Source organism: Microcebus murinus, chromosome 12 (assembly GCF_040939455.1).
Source record: "Microcebus murinus isolate Inina chromosome 12, M.murinus_Inina_mat1.0, whole genome shotgun sequence".
Classification (NCBI taxonomy): domain Eukaryota; kingdom Metazoa; phylum Chordata; class Mammalia; order Primates; family Cheirogaleidae; genus Microcebus; species Microcebus murinus.
Genome location: NC_134115.1, coordinates 28664945 through 28686741, shown reverse-complemented (window position 1 = coordinate 28686741; position 21797 = coordinate 28664945). Strand labels below are relative to the sequence as shown.

General features: G+C 43.5%; 1 protein-coding gene across 3 annotated transcripts in view; it reads right to left on the bottom strand.

Annotated features, from left to right (window-relative positions):
• APBA1 (amyloid beta precursor protein binding family A member 1) overlaps positions 1–21797 on the bottom strand; it is a 215519-nt gene that overhangs the window by 61805 nt on the left and 131917 nt on the right. For all 3 annotated transcript variants that reach the window (XM_012736829.2, XM_012736836.2, XM_076008642.1), the window contains exon 2: positions 4055–5327. In XM_012736829.2, coding sequence (XP_012592283.1) covers positions 4055–5257 — 1203 coding nt within the window. In that variant the 5' untranslated portion in view covers positions 5258–5327. The remainder of the gene's footprint in view (positions 1–4054; positions 5328–21797) is intronic.

Below are 21797 nucleotides of genomic sequence, written 5' to 3'. Positions count from 1 at the left end.
TTGACCAGGCTATGCTGTAACAAAACCATCCCCAAATCCCTACGGCCTGAAACAGTGAAGGTTGATTCTTCTCTCGCAGCGCAAGTCCCGCACAGGTCTTGCACTTGTGCTGACAGAGGTGCACCTGTGCTGACAGAGGTGCTGCCATCTTGTGATGCTGCCATCTTAACATGAGGGGTTTGTTTCTATAGGGGAAGAAAGTGTGGTCTTAGCTACTCCCACTTAGAAGCAACACACTTCAGAGCTCACATTTCACTGGCCACACCTAACTTCTAGGGGATGAGGAAGTGCAATCCTTCCTGTGTTTGAAGACAGAGGAGAACTGGAAATACTGGGAGCACTGGAAAAACTGGAGCACTGGGAAATACTGGGAGCACTGGGAGCAACTGAAAATACCTCTACCACAGCCAGTCAGCACTTTGGCATTCCAGAATTTTGTTGTGCTCATCTGCTGCTATTTCCTCTCTCAGTCTTTGTGCATTATTTTAGTGTCACTTTATTGGAGTTTTAGGAGGGAGGAGAGATAAACGCCATTTCAAGCTGCACAACACACAACTCAAAGTGGCCAAAACCCCCCAGTCACCAACTGTGTGCTTGCTAATATCAATCTCTGAGTCTACTGTAATTTTGATTTTGATGTCTACTCAGAATGAGTCTGCTGCCTGAAGAGATCAGTAGGCTGTGACTTTTCAGAACTGGTCAGTCATTATCAATACATTTCAAGAGGGGGATTGGGAGACAGTTATCAAACATATAGCTGGAAAAGGGAAGCTCCTTAGTAGAAGGCAAAACACATAAGTTATGTCTTCAAATTTCTAGAAATTTTTATTTTATTATTTTGTTCTTTTTAAAAATCCTTACCCATCCTAATTTGTCCTAGAAATTTTTAGAAAACAATTATTTTCTCTCAGTGCTGAGTGTCTGTGTTTGGTACGTTCTTATGGATGAACAATCCTATTTTTTTCATTCTATACAACTCACCTGCAACGAAATGCCAGTTTGCTCCAAGTGTAAGGTGCAGAAGTTCTGGCAGAATTAAAAGTAGTGTTAAAAGCAGACTTAGATATTAGCAATGATCTCTGGTGAGTGGTAATACAGGTGTCTTTTATTTCCTTACTCGCTTCTCTGTAGTTTCTGATCTTGCCATTTTGAGAATGTACTGCTTTTATAATAAGAATTCCAGAGCCACTTCTGCAGGCCTGCTGACGATAATCACAGTGGGACAAATCCTTTTGTTAAAACTGTATTTATGCTAATAAAAGATTTAGTTAAGTCTGAAATCCACAGCCTTTACATGGGGAAATTGCCCAGATAATACATTTTTTTCCCCTTTAAATCAGTTGTTCTCAACCTTTCATGTGCTTAAAAATCTCAGGGAGAATTTACAAAATGTAACAAAAAGACAGATCACTGGGCCCCATATCAGGTATTCTGGTTTGGAAAGGAAGGGCAGTAAGTTGTATCTTTAATAAGTACCTCCCAGATAATTTCAGACCACACTGCTTTTAATAGCGCCTTTCCCTTTTTGTAACAACATACGTGGAAAATGAGTGATCAAAAAATATGTTTTGATGCTGAGGTGGAAATCAACAGAACATATATATATATATCCCTCCCCTCCCGTGATATCATCAAAGCAAAGGGATAGCAAATGAAGGTCTTTCCTATAAATATGGCATGACAGATGAAATACAACCCACAAATTCAAATGGCTTAAAAATGACTGGTGGAGTATTTTAAAGCACAGGTTTTTGGTTTTGCTTTGAATTAACTATTCATAACCCAGTAAACCCTACCTGCTGATTTCTTAGCATCAAGCTGGATTTCTGACAGTGTGGGTTCCTAAAGTATCCTTCAGTGTTCTATAATTAATTCTACCTTGGGAATGAAACATCATGCAAGAGATTAAGTTGTTCTCCCAGTTCAATGAATAAAAGCCAGCTCCTGGCCCTACCATGGCTGTGCTACGGGCTCATCGGGAGGCTGCAAGGTGGTTAAGCAGGTCATTTCAAGGAGCTGATACACCTGAGAAAGCTGAACAAAGAATTGCTCCTATAGGTTTTTCTCTGATGGCTTTCCAAGTTTCTAAAAGGATGTAGAAACCGGCCTCTTGCCAAGCTCCCTACTTTTGAAAACCTGCTTCATTTCCACTTCATTTGCAAAACGCTGCAGTCCCTCCTAGCTAGGAAGAACTTGGAGACAGCTGGAAGTCAAGGAGAGAATTCTGCATGTGAGTGCACCTGTTTTTCACTGAATCAGAAGCCTAGGAAACAGCGGAGAGCTACAGGGCAAATCTAACTAACAAACCCAATGCTGCCCCCTTGCTGGGGAGGATGCACTTCCCTGGCCTACTAGTTTCCAACCTTTCTTTAAAGGTGACAGCAGTTTAATCAGCTGACAGCAAATGTTGACTATTACTAAAAGAGGAGGTTAATGCTAATAACACTCTGACCTGCATAGCCCTTTATGTATAATGAACATGAACAAATAGCTTACAATAACAGTTTCTCACTCCAAAAGATATGTTTTTGGAAACAGCCTGGTGCAATCATAAAATGCAGAATTAAATGAAATTGACTTTAACCTCTTGACCCTCTCTGACTCTAAGATCCATTTTTAAGTGAAATTGCTTAAACATTATTCAAGAGAATGGAAAAGTGAGAGTCGGAGCAGAAAGAGAATCTTTATAGCAAGGTAGCAGGAGCAAAGGTTAGTCTTCTTGATTTATTTTGAAGAGATTGTGACACCTAGGCTGGCTATGTTATCAGATGTCTTAGGTATTTCAAAAATGGAAAATAAAATGTCAACAGTGGCATCAATAGCTTTGTGTTACTCTTCACAATGAAACACAATTTGGTTTAAAGCTGAAAACATGTCTTTTGTAAAGTGGGAAGGATGCCCTAGTATGACCAGAAGTGAAAATTAAGCACCTATGAAAGTCACAATGAGGCACAGGGTGGGTGAAAAAAAATTGCAGAAACCCCTGGCAGGAAAGGGCTCAGAAGGATTTCATTTCCCAAAGAGAAATCCTAAATCGCCTATCCTACATCTTTAAGAGACGGCTTTAAGGCAGTGGTTCTCTAATTGTGGTCCTGGGACCAGCAGCATCACTTGGGAACTTGTTAGTGACAATGTTGAACTTTACCTGAGCCCTGCAAACCGGAAACACAGGGAAGGTTAAGAAGTCCCCTCACCCTTTTGTGTCCTGGGAAACAGCTTACAGCAAGGAAGCCCCTTGCCCACATTACTTAGATAAGACTCAAAGATGCCCCCTTGTTTACCTGTGACAAAGCCAGACACAGACCCTCTAAATCCCCATTCTTTGTCCCATGATTAGCTGAACTGCCTGTTAACCTACCTTTGGTTAAGCTTCTCTCCATCCCACAGGTGCATGAACTCTGGTCAGCATACAACCACTGCTAGGATTAAAGTCTTAATGCGTTCAACTCACATCCTTTTCATCCCACTTTCTCACACCCTGCTTTTTCTAGCCTTGGCTACTCCTTCCTATATATATATATAAATATATATAAAAACCTAACCCTACAGGCACTTGCAGATCTTAGGGTCAGAGGTTCTCTTATGGCAATACAACAGCCCTCCCGCTAATGGAACAGTAACTTTCTCCCCTTTGCAATAATAAATCCTTTCCAATAAAGTCTCTCCTTATTCAACCCAGACTTGATTCTTATTAACATTAGAAATATCAATTTTCGGGCTTTATCCTAGACCTTCTGAATCAGAAACCGAGGGGTAGGGGACGGTGTGCCAGGAATCCGTTCCTCAGCAAGGCCCCGGACACAGGGTGGGAAGACACTGATTTACAGCGTCCTGCTAAGGGTCTGATGAGCGCATTCAACACTCCCTCCCGCTGGTGTTTCACTCACGGGAGCGGGCTGTTTCTGAGGCTTACGGTGGGTGGAAAGGCTCTTAGTGCCCCCACAGACCATTTAACCCATAAAGTCATTTCCCAATGCCACACTAGGCCACAGAGCGCCGTCTCCCCGCCCGGCCGCGCGTGGAGCTGAGCAAGCGCGAACCCGCACAGACTTACGTCTCCGTCCATCGGCCTCTGGTCGTCACAGTCCCTGGTGGGGCTAATGTCCTGGCGCATGACCCAGATGGGCTCTTTGGGCTCGTCGGGGGTGTAAGGCGAACGGATGGTCCTGGTTTTCACCTCCTCGATGGCCTCCTTGATGTCCTTGATGGCCAGCGAGATGGCATCCCTCTTCTCCTTGCTGTACCGCTGCCCCGCCTCGCCGCCGCCCACGGGGCCCACCGCCCGCTGCTGCCCCGCGGGGGCCTGCAGCCCGGGGCTGTCGGGGCGACCCCCGCCCGGGGTGGGAGCGCGCTCCAGGTCCTGCTCCGCCTCGGGCATGTCCTCGGCCGCCTTGTCCAGGCTCTGCGAGCTCATGCTCTGCTTGACCTCGGCCACGATCTGGTCGATGTCCTCCTCCTGCTCGTAGCTGTCCATGCGCGGGTAGGGCGCGAACTCCGCCTCCTTCTCGGGGCTGTCGGACTCGCCGTCCGAGCGCTCGTCGTAGTGGTGCAGCCGCGCGCCCAGGGCCTCCTGGCGGTACGCGGCCGCCTCGTCGCGCTCCTGCTCGTACAGCCGCAGGCCGTCGCGCGCGTCCAGCTCGGGCGCGTCCCCGATCTCCTCGTACACGTGCTCCTGCAGGGCCCCGTAGTCGGCGTAGGGCTCGGCGTAGGGCTCGTCCTCGCCGCGGTGGAAGAGCCGGTGCGTGTAGACGTAGCCCGAGTAGGCCGCGTTCATGGCCTCCTCGTGCTCCAGCGAGTGGAAGTGCAGGTGGTTGGGCAGCGCGCGGCGGTGCGTGGCCTCGGCGTGCTCGGCCTCCGCCTGCTCCGTGTACTCCTCGGCCTCGGGCCGGTACTGCACGGCGTAGGCGCTCTCGTCCTCGGCGTCCTGTGCGCGCTCCGCGTCGTAGCCGTCGCGGGCCGCGGCGATCACGTCGCCCTCGGCCGTGTCCGTGTGGTTGTGGAAGCCGCTCTCCGTGCTGGCCGAGCGCGCCAGGCACTCCCCGCGCTCCTCCTCCTCCTGCCCGAGCGGGGCGCGGAGGTCCTCGCCGGCGCGCCCGCGCTGGTGGCGGCCCGCATAGTGCTGCTGCGGTGGCTGCGGCTGCTGCTGCTCCTCCTCCACCTCTGGATGCTCCAGGTCGGCCTCCACCGACTCGTTCACCTCCCCACCTGCCGCCTCGTCGGTCACCTCCACCTCCGCGGACCCCTCCAAGTGGTTCATGGTGGGCGTCGGGGACGGCTGGGAGAGAGGCTGGGCCCGGCTCACTGCGCTCTCATTTTGCTCCACTGGGCTGCGAAAACAAGAAGAGGAGAGGCTGTTACCCAGTTCATACTGTAGTGAGCAGGAGCTAGCAAGATAGCCATAAAAACGGCCGCTATTGATCCCTTTTGAATCTGGGTCAATTAAAAAGTGACTGCAAATTTAAACTCAGTCTGACAGCATGCACATAGCTCATTTTCTTCATAGCACGCATCATAATTTATAATTACATATCTACTTGTTTAATTGCTTATTGGCTTTCTCCCTTCCCCACCCCTCGGACTGAGAGCCTCACGAATGTTTTGTTCTCCACCGTGCATGCCATTCAGGTTCTGTTTCTGATGCATACGAATAAAGAGCACTACTAAACTGAAAGGGCCAATTGGCACATTTTCCATCTGCCAACAGAGAAATCTCTCCATATTAAACTAGGATCCTAGATACTTCAGAAACAACTCTTTCAATAAATTTCAAGGTAAAATAATCTACAAGTGGCTACAAGTATGCAGGCATTCTGAGGGAGGCTCTCGACTATGGATGGGTTCCCGCCCTGCCTATGGCATTACTGACCCAGTTACACTGGGCAAATGGCTTAATTCTCTGAACCTCCACAGTGAGACTGGATTAATTTCCTACATGCAGGATGTTAACCGGTATGACAGAGAGTAAAGAGACTCTTGTGGTTAAATAAGTATGGAAAATGCTGGGTTACAACTGACTGTTCACTGTCGATATTCAAGGGGAAGAAGATAAAGGGATGCACCGTTTCCCTAATTTGTTTGACTGGGAAACACTTTTTTCTTAGAGGCCAGAGTTCTGACAAATACAGTTGGTCTCATACAGTCAGGCATATTGTGGGTTTCACATCCAGGGATTAGACCAACCATGGGTGAAAATATTTGGGGGAAAATGCAATAAAAAATAATACCAGTAAAAAAAAATATAACAACTATTTACATAGCATTTATATTAGGTATTATAAGTAATCTAGAGATGATTTAAAATATATGGAAGGTTGTGCATAGGTTGTATGCAAATACTATGACATTTTATATAAGGGACTTGAGCATTCACAGATTTTAGTATCGGCTGCAGTAATAGAACGAAATGCCCACAGATAACGAGGGAGAACTGTATTCATGTCACCTGTATACCCTGGATCTAAAATTCTATGATTTTATGAATTACCATTAGAGGTGGAACTGGATAACATGGCTAAGTTTTAAAAAGATAGGTAGGTCTCTTTACCTATTTCTGGAGAAACGTGTAGCTATAGAGATAGATTTGGTTTCAACCTCTCTCGATTCTTCTTATCACAAGATAGCTTTATAGCACAATCGGTGCACAGTGTATAGAAATAGACACAAAGTATATAAAGAAAAACAACGAGACGGTCAGGAACCATATGATTTCAAGATACCTGTGGTTAATGGGCTCAGCAACGTGTGTAAACTGTACTCATTGTGTTTGGAAGAGCCTCTCTTAAGAATGGACAAAATGGTTGGAAAGTGAACCTTTTTTTTTCCCCTCCTAGACAGAGTCTCACTCTATTGCCTAGGCTAGAGTGCAGTGGCATCATCATAGCGCACTGCAACCTCAAACTCCTGGACTCAAGCGATCCTCCTGTCTCAGCCTCCCAAATAGCTGCGACTACAGGCATGTGCCACAACACCTGGCCGATTTTTCTATTTTGGATAGAGATGGGGTCTCACTCTTGCTCAGGCTAGGGAAGTGAGCTCTTAAATGTAATAGCTGACAGCTCCAGGAGGACCAGGGACATCTGATTGACTCTCTGGGACTGGGATGTATTATATTCTACTCAACTCCCCACCACAACCACAGCAGTTTCCTTCAAGCTTTTGTGACAGTCCCAGTAGTGAAGGAGGCCATTGTGGAGCTGCCAAGTCTACCTTCAAGCAGAAGTATCATGTTTCCCTCATTCTTTGATGGATCCACCCCTGACTGACAATAGAAGGAAACAATCATGGTTTACCAGAGAAGAACAATCCTATTGCTTCCCTACTTGACATCAGTCCCACTCATACAAATTATACCCAGCCTCTTTGGAAAAACTGTGAGCTCCTCTCATTAACTCCTGAAAACAATGACTGTGGACTTGGTGTGAGAAAGTCTTCCAAAAGTGAGACTCTCCCTTGCAACTCAGATGGATGCTTAATGCTCTGAACAGAAGGGGCAAGTGTTGGTGCTGAGGACCACCTGGTTAAGTGGCCTCCAGTGGATTATGGAAAATAGAAAAATATACTCAATTCAACACACACATGGATTTCGATTCTTATATTCTATTCTTATATTATTATCTTCTATTCTGAATTTGTATTCTTATATTACTATTCTTAGTGTCCCCAAGTTTCCTTTATATAGACCTTCAAGAAAAGAACGTAAAAACTTCATTAAAGGTACATTGGTTCCTTAATGTACAAATCTAATTCTAATAAACACAAAGCAAGCATTCATCCAGAGAGAAGGCAACATATCACTGATTTCCCTGGGTACTGCTACCCTGACATGTCTCAGTTGTGTGTAGTCAGTATTAAAAATACAATAACAAAACCATATAAAGCACCCAAATGGCCAAGAATTCATGATAACCATACGTGGAACTGACCAAAACTCTGTCTTCAGTGAAAATGGCTCTTTCTCTTTTAGTTTGAGGAAAATCTATTGACATATGTATTAAAAAGAAATTTCAGCTTATTCTGAGTTAAGATCATATCTGACCAGTGAATAATGCCCTCTCATAGATGACTTATTGATTCGAAGGAAACGGCATTTTCATGCATGCCCATACACTAAATCATGGTAAAGAAAGTTCTCTAGGGGAAAATACTGCTAAAATAATGTAGTTTTGGTACAATGGAGCTTTCTGTTCACTAAGTACATTCTCCTTACACTCCTATCCCCAAACCTCAAGGGAGTATTTATGCATACAGTATATTTCACTGACCATCATGGTTTCAAACTTGGGTTGTGGTATTGCAACTTGTTAATGAGTAACAGACATTGACTCTCAAGGTTTCCCTAGGACAAAGGCAACTGGCAACTTGTAAGGGAAGAGCTAAAGTTGATGGTCAGGTCCACCACCAGCACACGAGAGGGCTGTTCTCCATACCCTGGCAACTTTGGCAGTGGTATTTATTAAAAAAAAAAAAAACATTGAGGCTGTTTTTTAAAAATGTCGGGTTATTGTGGGAATGAATATATATTGGTACAACTTTTTGAAAAGCAATTTGGTAAGATGAATTAAAGTCTTCAAAAGGTTACCTACCTCTTGCCACAGTAATTCTTAGAGAAGTCTAAAAAGAAAAACTCAGATGTAGACAAAGTTGTTTCTCACAGTATCTGCTTCAAAAGCAGAAATTATAAACACTAAATATTAAGCACTAACATTTATTAAGTACTTACAAATATGGTGCTAAGTATGTTAGCATCCTACTGCAACCCAGGAAGATGTGGGGGTTTTCTTGCTGGGCTCAACCAGCCACAGCTGAAGAAATCACACCTCTTTACCCTCCCTCCCGCCCAGCTCTCAAACCTCACCCCTTCCTGTATTTCTGTATGAAACAGCACCGTCAGCCTCCCATTGGGGCATCTCTTTTCCTCATTTCCTTCCCCAAACTGATGTCTGTGTTCTTTGTCTTAATAACTCTTGGATCATCCTCACCACCACTGCCCTGTCTTGCCTACACAGTTGTTTCCTTGACTCTGACTCCTCAGCCCTCTCCCCACGGCCAGCCTGATGATCTAAAACACAAATACGGATCTCGACATTCTACTCCTCAGCTTCCTCAGTGATTCCCCTCTAGTGCATAGTACCAACGCTTCGCTAACTATGTGCCAGGCACTGATAGGTATTTCCCACATAACAGCTCATGCAATCCTCACACTGGCCACTGATGTCATTATCAGCTCTTTTGAAAATGAGGAAACAGAGGCACAGGGAGGTGAGGTGATTGCCCCAGGCTGTGCATCTGGGGAGGGATGGCCCTGGTCTGCTCTCTCGCTCTAGGGTCTGGACTCTTGAGTCCTATTCCTGGCAAACCAAGCCCCTGGGCCACTTCACCCCTCCAACCTCATCTCCACGCTTCACCCTGCACCCTGCGTTCTAACAGCCAAAGTCCTGGAGCTGGCCCTAACTGCCTTCCCCATTCTTAGGGTATGTTTTTTTTTTACCTATAACTTTTCTTTGGTGAGTCTTTCGTGTCTTCCCCAGGGCAAGTTCATACTTAACAAGCATCTATCGGGTGCCAGTTGCCAGGCAACATCCTAGGCACTGGGGCAGGGCAGTGAGGTCACCAGATAAGGCTCCTCACCCGCAGGAAGCCCCCATCCATACCAGCACATGGGGGAGGGCACAGGGAAAGAAGAGGGGCTGACAATAATGATGAACATAAGTAAACAAGGTAACTTCACAGTGAGACATTTCATGGTGAAAACACAACAGGGCCATGGCATAGAAAGTGACTGAGGAGAGCGTGTTATGTAGATACTGGCCAGAGGATGAGATATTTGAGCTGAGGTCTGAATGGTCAAGAAAGAGGAAGCCTGGTAAAGATCTGGACTTGCTGTGTTCAAGGACAGAAATAATATTAGTGGGCAGGTGTGGAGTGAGTAAGGGACTGTATGGTGGGCGGTGAGGAGGGAGGGACGATGGGAAGGGGCGGCTGAGTCAGGCAGGGTCTGCTGAGGCATGGTCAAAGGTGTGGATTTTATTTCAAGTGCAGTGGCATGCTACAGGGGAGTTTAAACAGGGGATTGGTAAGGCCTGACTAACCCTCCCTTTGTCCCTGCTGTCCTCTGCCTATCTCATATTATATATATAATACATTATAGCACCTGTCATTCTGAGTAATAATTCTTTATCAATATGAAGTCCTGGGGAAAAGAGGTCCTGTCATTTATCTTCAATTCCCCGGTGCCAAGCACAGACATTATACAGTAGGTAGATAAGGGATGTTTACTGATTAAAAAATAAAAGCAATCTTCACCCCCTACCTCTCTCACCCAATAGCTGGGGCTTTCTAGACATCGGCATGATCAGGCTTTGGAGAAGAACTCATCTCTTCTTCTTCTCATCTTGGATCTTTGCTGTTCTCACCCACGAAAGCAAACTACTTCACCTTCTTCTGATGCTTTCAGTGCCCCAAGAATGCTAATGATCCAACCATCTCCTACATCTGATCGTGTCAATCCAGTTAGCATTTACTGGACATGTACCAGGCACCAAGCCGGGCAAAAGGGACGCAAAAATTTCTAAACCTGCCTTTGGGTCAGACAGTCACAGTAATTCTAATACCTGGTGATAAGCGCAAAATAGAAGTAGACTCAAAATACCAAAAGAGCCCGGAGTTAAAACAATGACAACAACTGCATCACCCTGTGAATCATATTAAGTGCTGCTGTTCTTATGGGTTCTGGATTTCGTGAGCTAGTAAGCACCCTAGGTAAGCCAAGGAAAGAAGTGCCACCATCCAATCCATGCCCTTGCTGAGGCCCCATGTGCCTCTGGAGGCTGAGGCAAAGCGGGGAGGGGCAGCTGGCTGAAGAAAACTCCTCCCCCTTCACAAAAAGGCTGGTGACATGGAAGACACAGGCAGGGCAGTCCCCTCCTCAGGGGACTCCTTCACGTTGTGAAGAAGGGGTGCTGTGGTGTCCCAGCCGCAGGAGTGAAGGCCTCCACCATGCCATGGTGAGGCACAGATGGCTTTCTGGTGCATAGTTCTGGAATGTTCCACAGCCTGGCTGGAAAAGGTGAACAAGGGGAGGGAACTCCACTGTAGTGTGTGTGTGTGTGTGTGTGTGTGTGTGTGTGTGTGTGTGTGTGTGCATGTGTACATGGGGGTCGGAGGTGGGTGTCAGTAATGCAGGTGTAGGGAAAACACAGGAAGATAGACGGGGGAGGAGAAATGAGAGAAGAAGATGAAGGAGTGTAGTAGTGATCCTCTCCTCTGAAAAACCAGGAATGAACAGTACAATTCCATTTATATAAAAGTTTTTATACTTTTGTTTATATTTAAGAACAATGACCTGCTGTGGACTTAATGGGTGTTATTTGTCTTCCCCTGCTGGAGTTGGAAGTAAAGTCCCATTTCTTGGGTCTGCAGTCTGTCCTAAGCCACCAGACACATACTGCTTCAGTCAGTAAGGTGTCAGCCACCAAGCCACTGGAGGGGCAGCCTAAGACCCTGACACTGTGGCAATACATTACTGTCCACAGCGACAAACACAAAAACAACTGTGGTTGCCAAACGTATTTATGCCCTGGATGCGGTATTCTCTCTCTTTCAAACACACAAACACACACACACACACACACACACACACACACATGCATACACACATAACATGGTTTAGGAGATTAATGGTTCTCATTTTTTAAAAAAAAATGGATGAGAGAATAAGAATACCCAGGTTTTCTACTCTATAAACACGTTTTCCTTCTTTGAGTTGGATCAATTGTGAAACATCTACTAGGGAATTCAAAGGACATCAAGAACTCCTTCTGAACCATCAGCTCTTTTAAACGTAATCCATCTATTTACAAGTGTAATACAGAGAAGACAAAAAAGACTAGAATTCATTAGAGCTTCTTTGATGCATTTGGAAATTAAATGTAGTGATAACGGGGGCCATGCTGGATACAAAACACACAATTCTCCTTTCTAAAATCATTTCTAGTTTATAGTATAGGTTTCTATGGTCAGAAAAAGCCTCCCGACACAGAACATTCTATCTCAGCAAAGTATTTCTTTGTTTCTCCTGATATTCTTGTGCCTGCAATTGTGAAGCATAGCGTGGCAGCCAGTACTGGTAATAATTTCAGGGTGGGCTGAATACCTGAACCCAGGGAGTGTTGCTGAATGCCTAGATGCCAGCTAGAGTGAGGTCTCTGTGGTTGGACCTTGCCCAGCTCTGATGAAGACATGGGGCTGGACATCTTCAGTTTCCCCCTTTGGATCCACTCTGTACCCTTCTCTGTCCTGTCCGGTGCCTACAAGGCTGGCCTCTTTGGATTGCATCAGTAGCTCGCTGGTATTCTGCCTTCTCTTTGGGTTTGGCCAAGGGGGCACTCTGGTGAGATAAAGAGAGGGAGGAAACTGAGGTTGGAATATTTATTCTCCCAGTTCCCTCCCTACAAGGTCACCTCAGGCTGGCAATGTACCTCATCTGAAGGACACAACCACGTGACTTCCTATGATGGCTCCCTTCCCTGCCCCTCATGCTCACGTGCTGCTGGGTTGGTGGAGTCCCACAGGGGCCACACCTTGGTAAACAGTTGCTTCATTAGACTCTTTGCTTCAGTGCATATTACCTAATTGGAGTGCCCCATCTATTTCCTATTGGGATCCTAAATGACACTAAAGGTGTGATACTCATACTGGTAGAGGACAAAAAAATTAATAAGTAGTCCATCTAAAGACAAGTGTAAAATAAGCAATAGTATGGCCATAGTAAAAGCATGAAGTTGACACCCTAGTGAGGAATCCCAGGTTCACTGTGTCTTCTTGGCTCCACTACACTGCCTCTCCAGAGGCTACATGACATGCAAGGAACTGACCCAGGAAGTCCACACAGGAAGCTTAATGGGCACAAACAGCCTGCCTGCCCCACTGCCTGGGTCTCAACCTCTACCTCTCTCCTCTCCCGAAGGCACATGCCACTTGGCCTCTGTCAGTGCCCTCTTCCATCAATTGCAGGATCAGCCTGCTCCCAGTCTCTGTGCAATCCTGATTTTAGTCCTAGCTTTGCCCTTCACTCTAGGATGAGGATCCAGCCCCTGATCTTCCATCCAGTGATTTGGGTTTTCCCCCTGTCCACAGAGTGCCCCAACGTTGGCTGCCTTACCTCCTTAGATACTCCATTTTCTAGATCAAGAATGCCAATGACTCATCTGGATATGACTCATTGATGGTTGCCATATCCATAGAGATGGCAGACTGCCTGCTGGACTGAACTTTCACATGGAGCTGAACTTGCCTTGTAGCACCTGCCCAACATGGGGGTAGGGGGTGTCCTTGTCTTTCTCAACCAGCCTTGGGAGACTTTGTAGTTACATGTCTCAAGGGTACTGCCTTTGCTCAACGACTTTGGTTACTCCTTTTCTGGAACAGCTTTGAAAGTGAATTTATGGGATTTGAAATTACCAGCAAACCATTCTAAATATTCTATTGTAATATTTAGTCACATATGACTTTTTACATCAAAGGATTTAACAGCACCTTATTTACAAGGGTTTCCCATGGATGGCACTTTATGTTCTTTTCAAATATCAAATCTGTCTCTAAAGGTTCGTCCCATAATCTGCTCCACTTAATGACATATAGTAGTAGTTAAAGGAACAGACTTGGGAGAGAAGATGCCTAAATTTCAATCCTGGTTTTATCACTTACTAGCTCTTTGACTTTGGATAACTTATTCACAGCAAATGCTCCAATTTTATCATTTCTAAAATGAGGATAATAATAGTATCTCTATCACAGGGTTACTGAAAGAATGATAGAGGTTAATATAGACAAAGTAGAAGAGTGTCTGATACATTATGTGTTTTTTAACATTTATTAGCATATTTTCTATATACGCCATAATTAGTATTTAACATATTAATATATAATTTTTTTAAAAAAATTAAATTAATGTTAATATAAATGACTTGAGCATGTGGTACCTTTATTACTATCATTATTTCCTAAATAAGGCTACGTAGAGGTGGAACACAAGCAGTTAAGCTATTTTTTATTTTATTTTTTTTTTAAATTTTTGAACTGACAATTCTTTTTGAAAGTTAAGCTATTTTTAATCTATTTTGAAACAAGGCTGGGTGTAAATAAATCCATCAAATAACAATCACAAATGCTGAACTATGCACAGACCAATAGATGGGGTGCTTTGCATACTATGTTTCTAACCCTCACAATAGTCCCAGTGGGAATTATCATCTCCACTTGCTGATTATGAAGCAGAAGCTCAGACAGCTTAAATAACTTGTCCAAGGTCACTCAGAGTCGAAACGGGTGGAGGTAGATCTGCCTGGCTTTCACTATTCATGTTCTTCCTATTACATTCCACTGAGCCCATAAAGCGATACGATTGATTTTCTTAAACAAACATCTAAATTGGTGTAATCCCTTTTAGAATAGTCACCTTGGCAGACTCTACACTTACATGTTCCAAGGGCACTGCCTCTGCTCAAAACACTTTGGCCACTCCTATATTGGAATTGATTTGAAAGTAATTTATAGGCTTTGAAACTACCAGCAAATCGTTTGCAATGTTCTATAGTCACATTTAGTTATATCTGACTTTTTACCTCAAAGGGTATCATCCGGGTTTATTATCCACCTTATTTACAAGATTTGGCTGTGAATGCTTTTTGATGTTCTCCAAATATCAAGCATATCCCTAAAAGATGAAGATATACGATAGCCAAGATTATTAAAAAGACTCTGGTTCAAGCTCTGAATTCCGAAAGATGGCCAAAGGACACATGTTTAACAAATGCCTTTCTCCTCACAGAGGAAACAGAAGGACAGAGGCTAGCTGGAAGAATATATACTTGTGTGATGACTACAAGATCAGGTTCACTTCTTTCATCCCACCTTGAAATCTTTCTAATTGTGGCTAATGCTAACCAGGCAGGAAAATTGATTCATCCACTTGGATTAATTTAGTAGCGCCAACCACAAAGCTCTGATCACAGAGCAGCCTTTGATTAAAGAGAAAATTCTGAATTTATGCAGACTTTCTTATAATCTAGCCCTTTGTCTAGCCCTTTACTAATCACATCAGTCATTTATCATTCTGATTCCAATAAAATACATGAAACAAGCTTAAGGCAATCACTGAAACTCAGAGGGGAGAGCTTGCAAATTTTATAGGAAACTCAAAGAGATATTCTTTGGAAATCAAAGCCGATTAAAAGTCTATCTGAATTTTTGTGAAATGCTCCTAGTATAGAATCAAACATATCTACATAATCCATAATTTATTTATTAACTTGGTATTTTTTTTGTTACAATCCCTTTTTTATGCCCCTAAACAACTTCCTTTCAACTCCTGCTCTCCCACCACTACATATACTATCTCTGTCACTACATTACACTCAGTTCAGGGCTGTTAAATGAGCAGTTATAGCCAATCTGGACCATTCTCCTGATATTTCTACTTTACAGGAAGCTACAAACACAGCACTACAGCGTTAAGGACAGCAAGTCTCTAAAAGCAGTTCAGCCATGTTAGTTTCCAGAGGCTCATTAACTCACACTGCAAAAGGAGATGGAAATGGGAATATCGGATGAAGGACAAATGGAACAGTAATTCATTAACATGCAGTCTTTTCTGTGAGATGACATCACCTCAACTTCATAGCTATTGTTACTTTTACAAATTATTTGCTTCATCAGAAAGTCAGTTAACTTGCTCCTCTTTATTCCCTTAAATTTTCAGTAGCTTCCTCTAGCATCTTCTTTCCCTACATTTATACTAGGATGGCAGCCACAATCCTAATTATGAAGCTTCAAATTGAATTCCTGTTTCTGAGCTTCTTTTAATGCACCGGTCAGGAAGGCAGCAAAGGGTACCCCGGCCGTAATCTGCAAACATTTTTGCAGTTATGTCTCAAATCTGCTATGCAAGGGCTATACTAGATGATCAAACACAGCCGCGTCCAGGAAGGTTCACTCCCTGACAATTCAGCCTCACAACTCCCGAAGAACAAAATCCACTAAGCAACTATTAGGTAGCAACGATGGAGATGACTTGTATTTGAATTTGATGAGCCAGGAATCCCATAATGATTCAAATTCTCCCGAGACAATCAACTTTCTCAGTTCAGTCATGTTAACAAAAAGTTAACAGGGAAAGAAACAAAATGTGGGGAAAGGCAAAAACTACTTTTTCTTAAAAGTGACTCACAGATAATCTGGAAACTCATGAGAGTTCATTGGCCGTGTTGATTAGAATGTAAAGAGATAGGGTATCTGCAGCTATACTCATCTAGTCCACTGATTTCATCTAGGCCCCAAATAAGGAAAGACCAGTAAAATCCAAACGTGGTTTTCTAAGACCCACAACCTTTCCGTCATCCTAAGGAAAGACACAAACTTCCTAAAGAAATTCTTTTTAATTTGCTTTATTAAAAAATAGTGTAGATTTTACTGGAGATTTCAAATAGGGAAGACTGAGGTGAGAGATCATATCACACATCCCACTACTTGCCCTCCAAAAAAAAATCTTCATTGGTTAAATGTTCCCAAGTTTTCTATCTTAGTCACCAGCCACAGGGTCATCCCCTCTCTGGACCCTTTCCCTACCCAGTCCTGAGTCTTCATGGTTCATATCCCTTCCTTCTGGATCATCACAGTCCAGAAAAAAATATAAAGTGAGTCACACGTGTAATATTTTAAAATTTTCTAGTAGTCACATTAACAAGTTACTTAAAATGTAACTTTAATATTTTATCTTATGTAATCAAAATGTTATCATTTTAACATATGATCAATGTAAAAAAGTATTATTATTGAGATAGTCTACATTCTCTTTTTCCCACTAGGTAATCAAAATCTAACGTGTATTTTACACTTAGAGCACTTCTCAATTTGGACGAGCCCCATTTCAAGTGCTTGAGCGCTACAAGTAGCTAGTGGCTATCACGTTGGACAGTGTGCAGTTCTAGGCCTTCCTTCTGGGAACCCCACTCTCCTTTCTCTTGCAGAATAATGTAGCTGTGTTCAAGATCTTCTGAAAGTATATACATACCATCACCTTCCTCTATCCCCCTGTTCACCAAACAAAAGACCTTCCAATTATCAGAATTTTCCCCTCTTAAATAACAGATTATGAATAACAAGTAAATGAGTGAGGGAAGGCCTGGTTTTTGCTGTGTTGCTGTGACCCAGAACCAAGTCCTATACTGCCTGGTCATCAGTCTCCCAAGGGGACCAGTTCCATATTCCTCCCTCCACCCATCTTCACCACTGTCCTCTAATCTCACATCTCTTTGGGCCCCAAGTCCACTGTCACTGCACCTGCTCCTCCTCCTCTCCACCCCTCCCAGCCCTGCTCTCCCAGTCCTTGTTTATGCTCACAGATAACGTTCAGGCGCAGGGCCACACCTACCCACAGCCCCTGCCCTTCAGCACCCACAGCCCCTGCTGCAGAAAACAGCAGAAGTTGCTCGAGGATGCCTCAGACAGGCAATGAGTCCAGGAGAAGTGAAAACAGAAAGAACCCTTTTCTCTCACTTGCAGGAGGGCTGGGGAGGGACTGGGGATGGATTCGGAGGCAGGATATCGTAGTGGTTAGGAATCCACGCCGAGTCAGACTGCCGGGGTTCAAATCTCAGTTCCAGCACTCACTAGCTATGTGACCTTGGGCCAGTCACTTAACCTTACTGAACCTAAGTTTCCTCCCTCTCACTGGGGACAATATTGTATCACCTACATCACAGGGTTATTGTGAAGAGTCAATGTTCTCATGTAGCACTGAGAACAAGAATAAAAAATATTCTTGCTAACCCATAGGCTGCACAATACCAAGAGTGAACCCTAACGTAAACTAGGGACTTTGGGTGACAATGGTGTGTCAGTAAGTTCATCATTTGTAACAAATGTACTTCTCAGGTACAAGACACTGACAGTGGGGGAGGTTGTGTGTATGTGTGTGAGGGCAGCGGGTACACAGACACTCTGTAATTTCTGCTAAATTTTGCTGTAAATCTAAAACTGTAAAATAATCTCTCCCTATACATAGATATTACATATATTCCATTGCTTAAAATATATAAGGCAGGCTGCTCCACTTTAACAAAATTACCCCTAACTGAAGCTTAAATGACATACGGGGTTGGCCACAACTCGGCCACCAGTGTCCTATCACTGTCCCAGTTCTAAGCCCCGATGAGTCCAGGTGTCGGTGGCAGGAACCTGATTGGCACAGGGGGTCTCTTCCTGACCGCCTGGCTCAAATACCACCCTGTGACATCTGTGTGTGTAACTGCTATTTCTGGAGCCTCCTGCCAAGCTCCAGCCCACACCCTGGGCTTCTGGCTCATAAAGTGCCTGTTCATCTGTTGGTGGCATTCGGCTCACATCTGCCGCTGTGTCCTCCCAGCACGCTGCGAGCAAGCCTCATTATTTCAGCTTGCGCTTCGGTGAGCTGTGAGTCGTTCTGCTTGCCGGCCGCACGACAGCCTGCGTCAGCGTGCAATACCAAACCTCTTCGACCTTGTGTTGCTAACACCCATCCCCATCCCACTCGGGAAAAATCACGCCGCTGAGCTGGCAAGCGGCTTCCAGCCCTGGATTTGCAACCATTGGTTCCTACAGCCTTTCCTCATCTATAAAATGGGTCAGTGAAGGGTAATTTAAAAGGATCTATCGAAATTACCATTCAGAGGAATTTCCGTATATACTCACATATAGGTGTGTGAAATGACTCAAGTACAAAGCTATTAAATTACAAAAGCATAGTTTGCATTCACAAAAGACTGGGAACTAAAATGTCCATCATTAGGAAATTGGTAAAATAAATTATGGTGTGTTCATGGATAGAATTCTACATAACACAAAGAGAGTGATTTTCATGATATAGAAAAAAATTCCCTGATCCATTAAATTACAGCAAGTTCAGAACACTGCATAATGAATATTGTCATATATGTAGGAAAGGAGGGGAAAGAATCTATGTCTATAAAAATCTCTGAAATGATAAGAAACAAATACCAGTGGCTACTTCTTTTGGGGGGAGAAAGGAATGGAATGAGAATTGGGCAGATTAGGGGCCGGAGATAAAGGATGGAAGCTTTTCACCATGTGCTTTTTTGTACTTTTTAAATTGAACTGTGAACCTATTAAATAAAAAAAAAGCCACACATAATGAAAATAATAACTCAATCTGCCTGCCTTATGAGGGTGGTGATTGCTCTATGAACTGTAAAGTCCCTGGAAATTTTATCCTCTGCTCTTGTTGAGGAAGGGCTTTGAGGCTGGGCTGATGACCCCAAGCCCTGTAAACCTTCCTGTCTCTGTTCAAGGAGTTTTCTCTCCATGTGCCAGGTTTCTTCCTGCCATGCTGGTACTCAACCCGTTTTTCTTGAATCCTCACTATCGAAGAGTGATGTGTCTGTTGGCAAATTGCGGGGGCGTGGGGGTGCCAAAAAGGACGGTAAGTGGTTGCTGTACTTTGTGGGAACTTCTAGTCCATCTGTGGTCATTCAAGTCTGTACTTCTTACATTCAATCTTACCAGTTCATCGATGGATATAACTGTAAAGTAACAGAAATTTAGAACAGGAAGGGTTGGCAAAGCCCAACAAGTCCCATATTTTACACGTAAGGAAACCAAGGAGTGGAGAGGTTACAGGTTTTGTCCGAAGCCCTGTGTGTGTTATTGAAGCCAGCACTAGAGAGCTTGTTGCTGGCTCTCTTTCCACACCTCCTTCCACTATTCATTTGCAAAGCAGACATGCCATCCAATTATAGGAGACAGACCTACTAAATAAAGTCATTATAAGAAGATGCTTAATACAATGATATCAGAGCAAGGGAAAGTAATTAAAAATATGCAAATAACACAAAGCAAGTCTGACTGACCCACCATCCTTTCCACCTACAGAACAGTTCCAGTCCCCAGAAGACGCATGCCCTCGGTGAGGACAGGCAAGAAGTACATGCCATTTATCTATGGCTATTTGGATACAGAAATGTGGCAGAAATAGGTTCTTGTCCACCCATCATTTGAGCTGAGCCTCCGTAAGGTAGAAGTGTCACCAGGAACTATATGTACAAGCTCTGCTTACCTCTAGATGGAGCCATGAATAGCTCTTTTCAAAGGAATGAGAGAAGTGAGGATGTCATTCTGTGCTAGGTCATTTAAGCAGTGAGTTGCTTTTATCATGTTCTCTTTCCCTATCCACTGGCTAAATGCAGATGACTCTAGGACTCGAGGGATATCAGAATCACAAGAAGGAAGTAGCCTGGATCCCTGAATCAACCACTTGGAGGAAAACTGCCTACTGACCAGAAATGACCTGTATTGGATTGCCACTGTTAGGAACTTAACTTCTGATGTATTATGCCAATAAAATTTTGAAGTTTATGTTATTCTAATCAATGCAGAGGGACATTTCCGTGAGACTTGGAAACAAGTCTCTCATTTTTAAAAGGAATCATGAGTATCAAGAGAAAAAATAACCCCTTTTCATTGTTTCTGTTTTTATTCTAGGGGTTTATCTAGTTTTTCTAGGTGTTACTTCCATAACTCTACATAAAATATCACAATTTACGGCACTCACTCTAGCCTGGGCAACAAAAGTGAGACTCTGTCTCAAAAAAAAAAAAATATCACAATTTATTGACTTAATTTAGGCACTAGCTAGTGACTTCCTACTTTGAAAAATGAGGATTTAGCTCCCTTAACTTCTCCTTTTTCTTCTTTCTCCCAATACTTAATAATATGTTTTTATTGGTTACATTTATCATTTTAAATACTATCTTTATAATTAGTATGTTGACTTCTTTTTCTGTAAATGACAAATCATCCTGTCTTTCCACTTTATCTTTCTTCTTCTACCTCCCACCTGCTGTCAATCACAATTTATTCTTTAGATTTGTCTATATAACACCTATTTATTTTATCTGCAACCATGATCAAATCTTGGACATTTTGTCTATAGGTTGACTTCTGCAAATCAATAAAGAGCCATTTACTTTATGATGACTGTAAATAATATTCACCTCTGTGCCAAGGAATCACCTGGGGATCTTGTTAAAATGCAGGTTCTGATTGGTGGGTCTCGCAAGGGGCTTGAGATTATGTATTTCTTCTAAGACTCCAGATGATGATCTCACAGCTGGTCTGAGGACCACATGTAAGCAGTGAGTTTTCAGCCTTCAATGGTGGTGATGAGAAGTCTGGTCCTAGCCTAATTCACATCCCTTGGTAGTTTTGTCTCTCTGGTATCTTTCCTAGTTTTCTTATTCTCAGTGTTCGGAAATTTCAGGAGGATGAGTCTAGGTGCTAATCACCATCCTCTGCATTGAATGGTGGCCATTCAATCTGAAGAGCTGTGTCTTCAGCTTTGGGGAATGTTCTATTATATCTTTGATGATTTCCTCCTTCTTCCCCCTGCCATTTTCTCTGATTTTTACTTTGAGACTCCTATTAGTTATATGTCAGAACTCCTGAATTGGTCTTCTACTTATCTTTTCTCTGTTTCCATTGCATTCTCTTTTTGCTCTTTGTTATGTTAGATTTCTTCATCTTGATTTTTTCCCAAGCCCTTCTGTTGAATTTTGGGTAAGCCTCTGTTTAATCTCTAAAAGCTCTTTTTTTCTATTATCTGTTTTCATATCACTTCTTTGTAAATATCATGCATTCTTGCAGCTTTCTGAACATATACTAATGAGAGCTCGTGTTTGTTTAAGTTTCCTGGTTTGTTTTTCTTCTTCTGGGTCAGTTTTTCTTTGTCCTTCTCTTTCATGTTATTT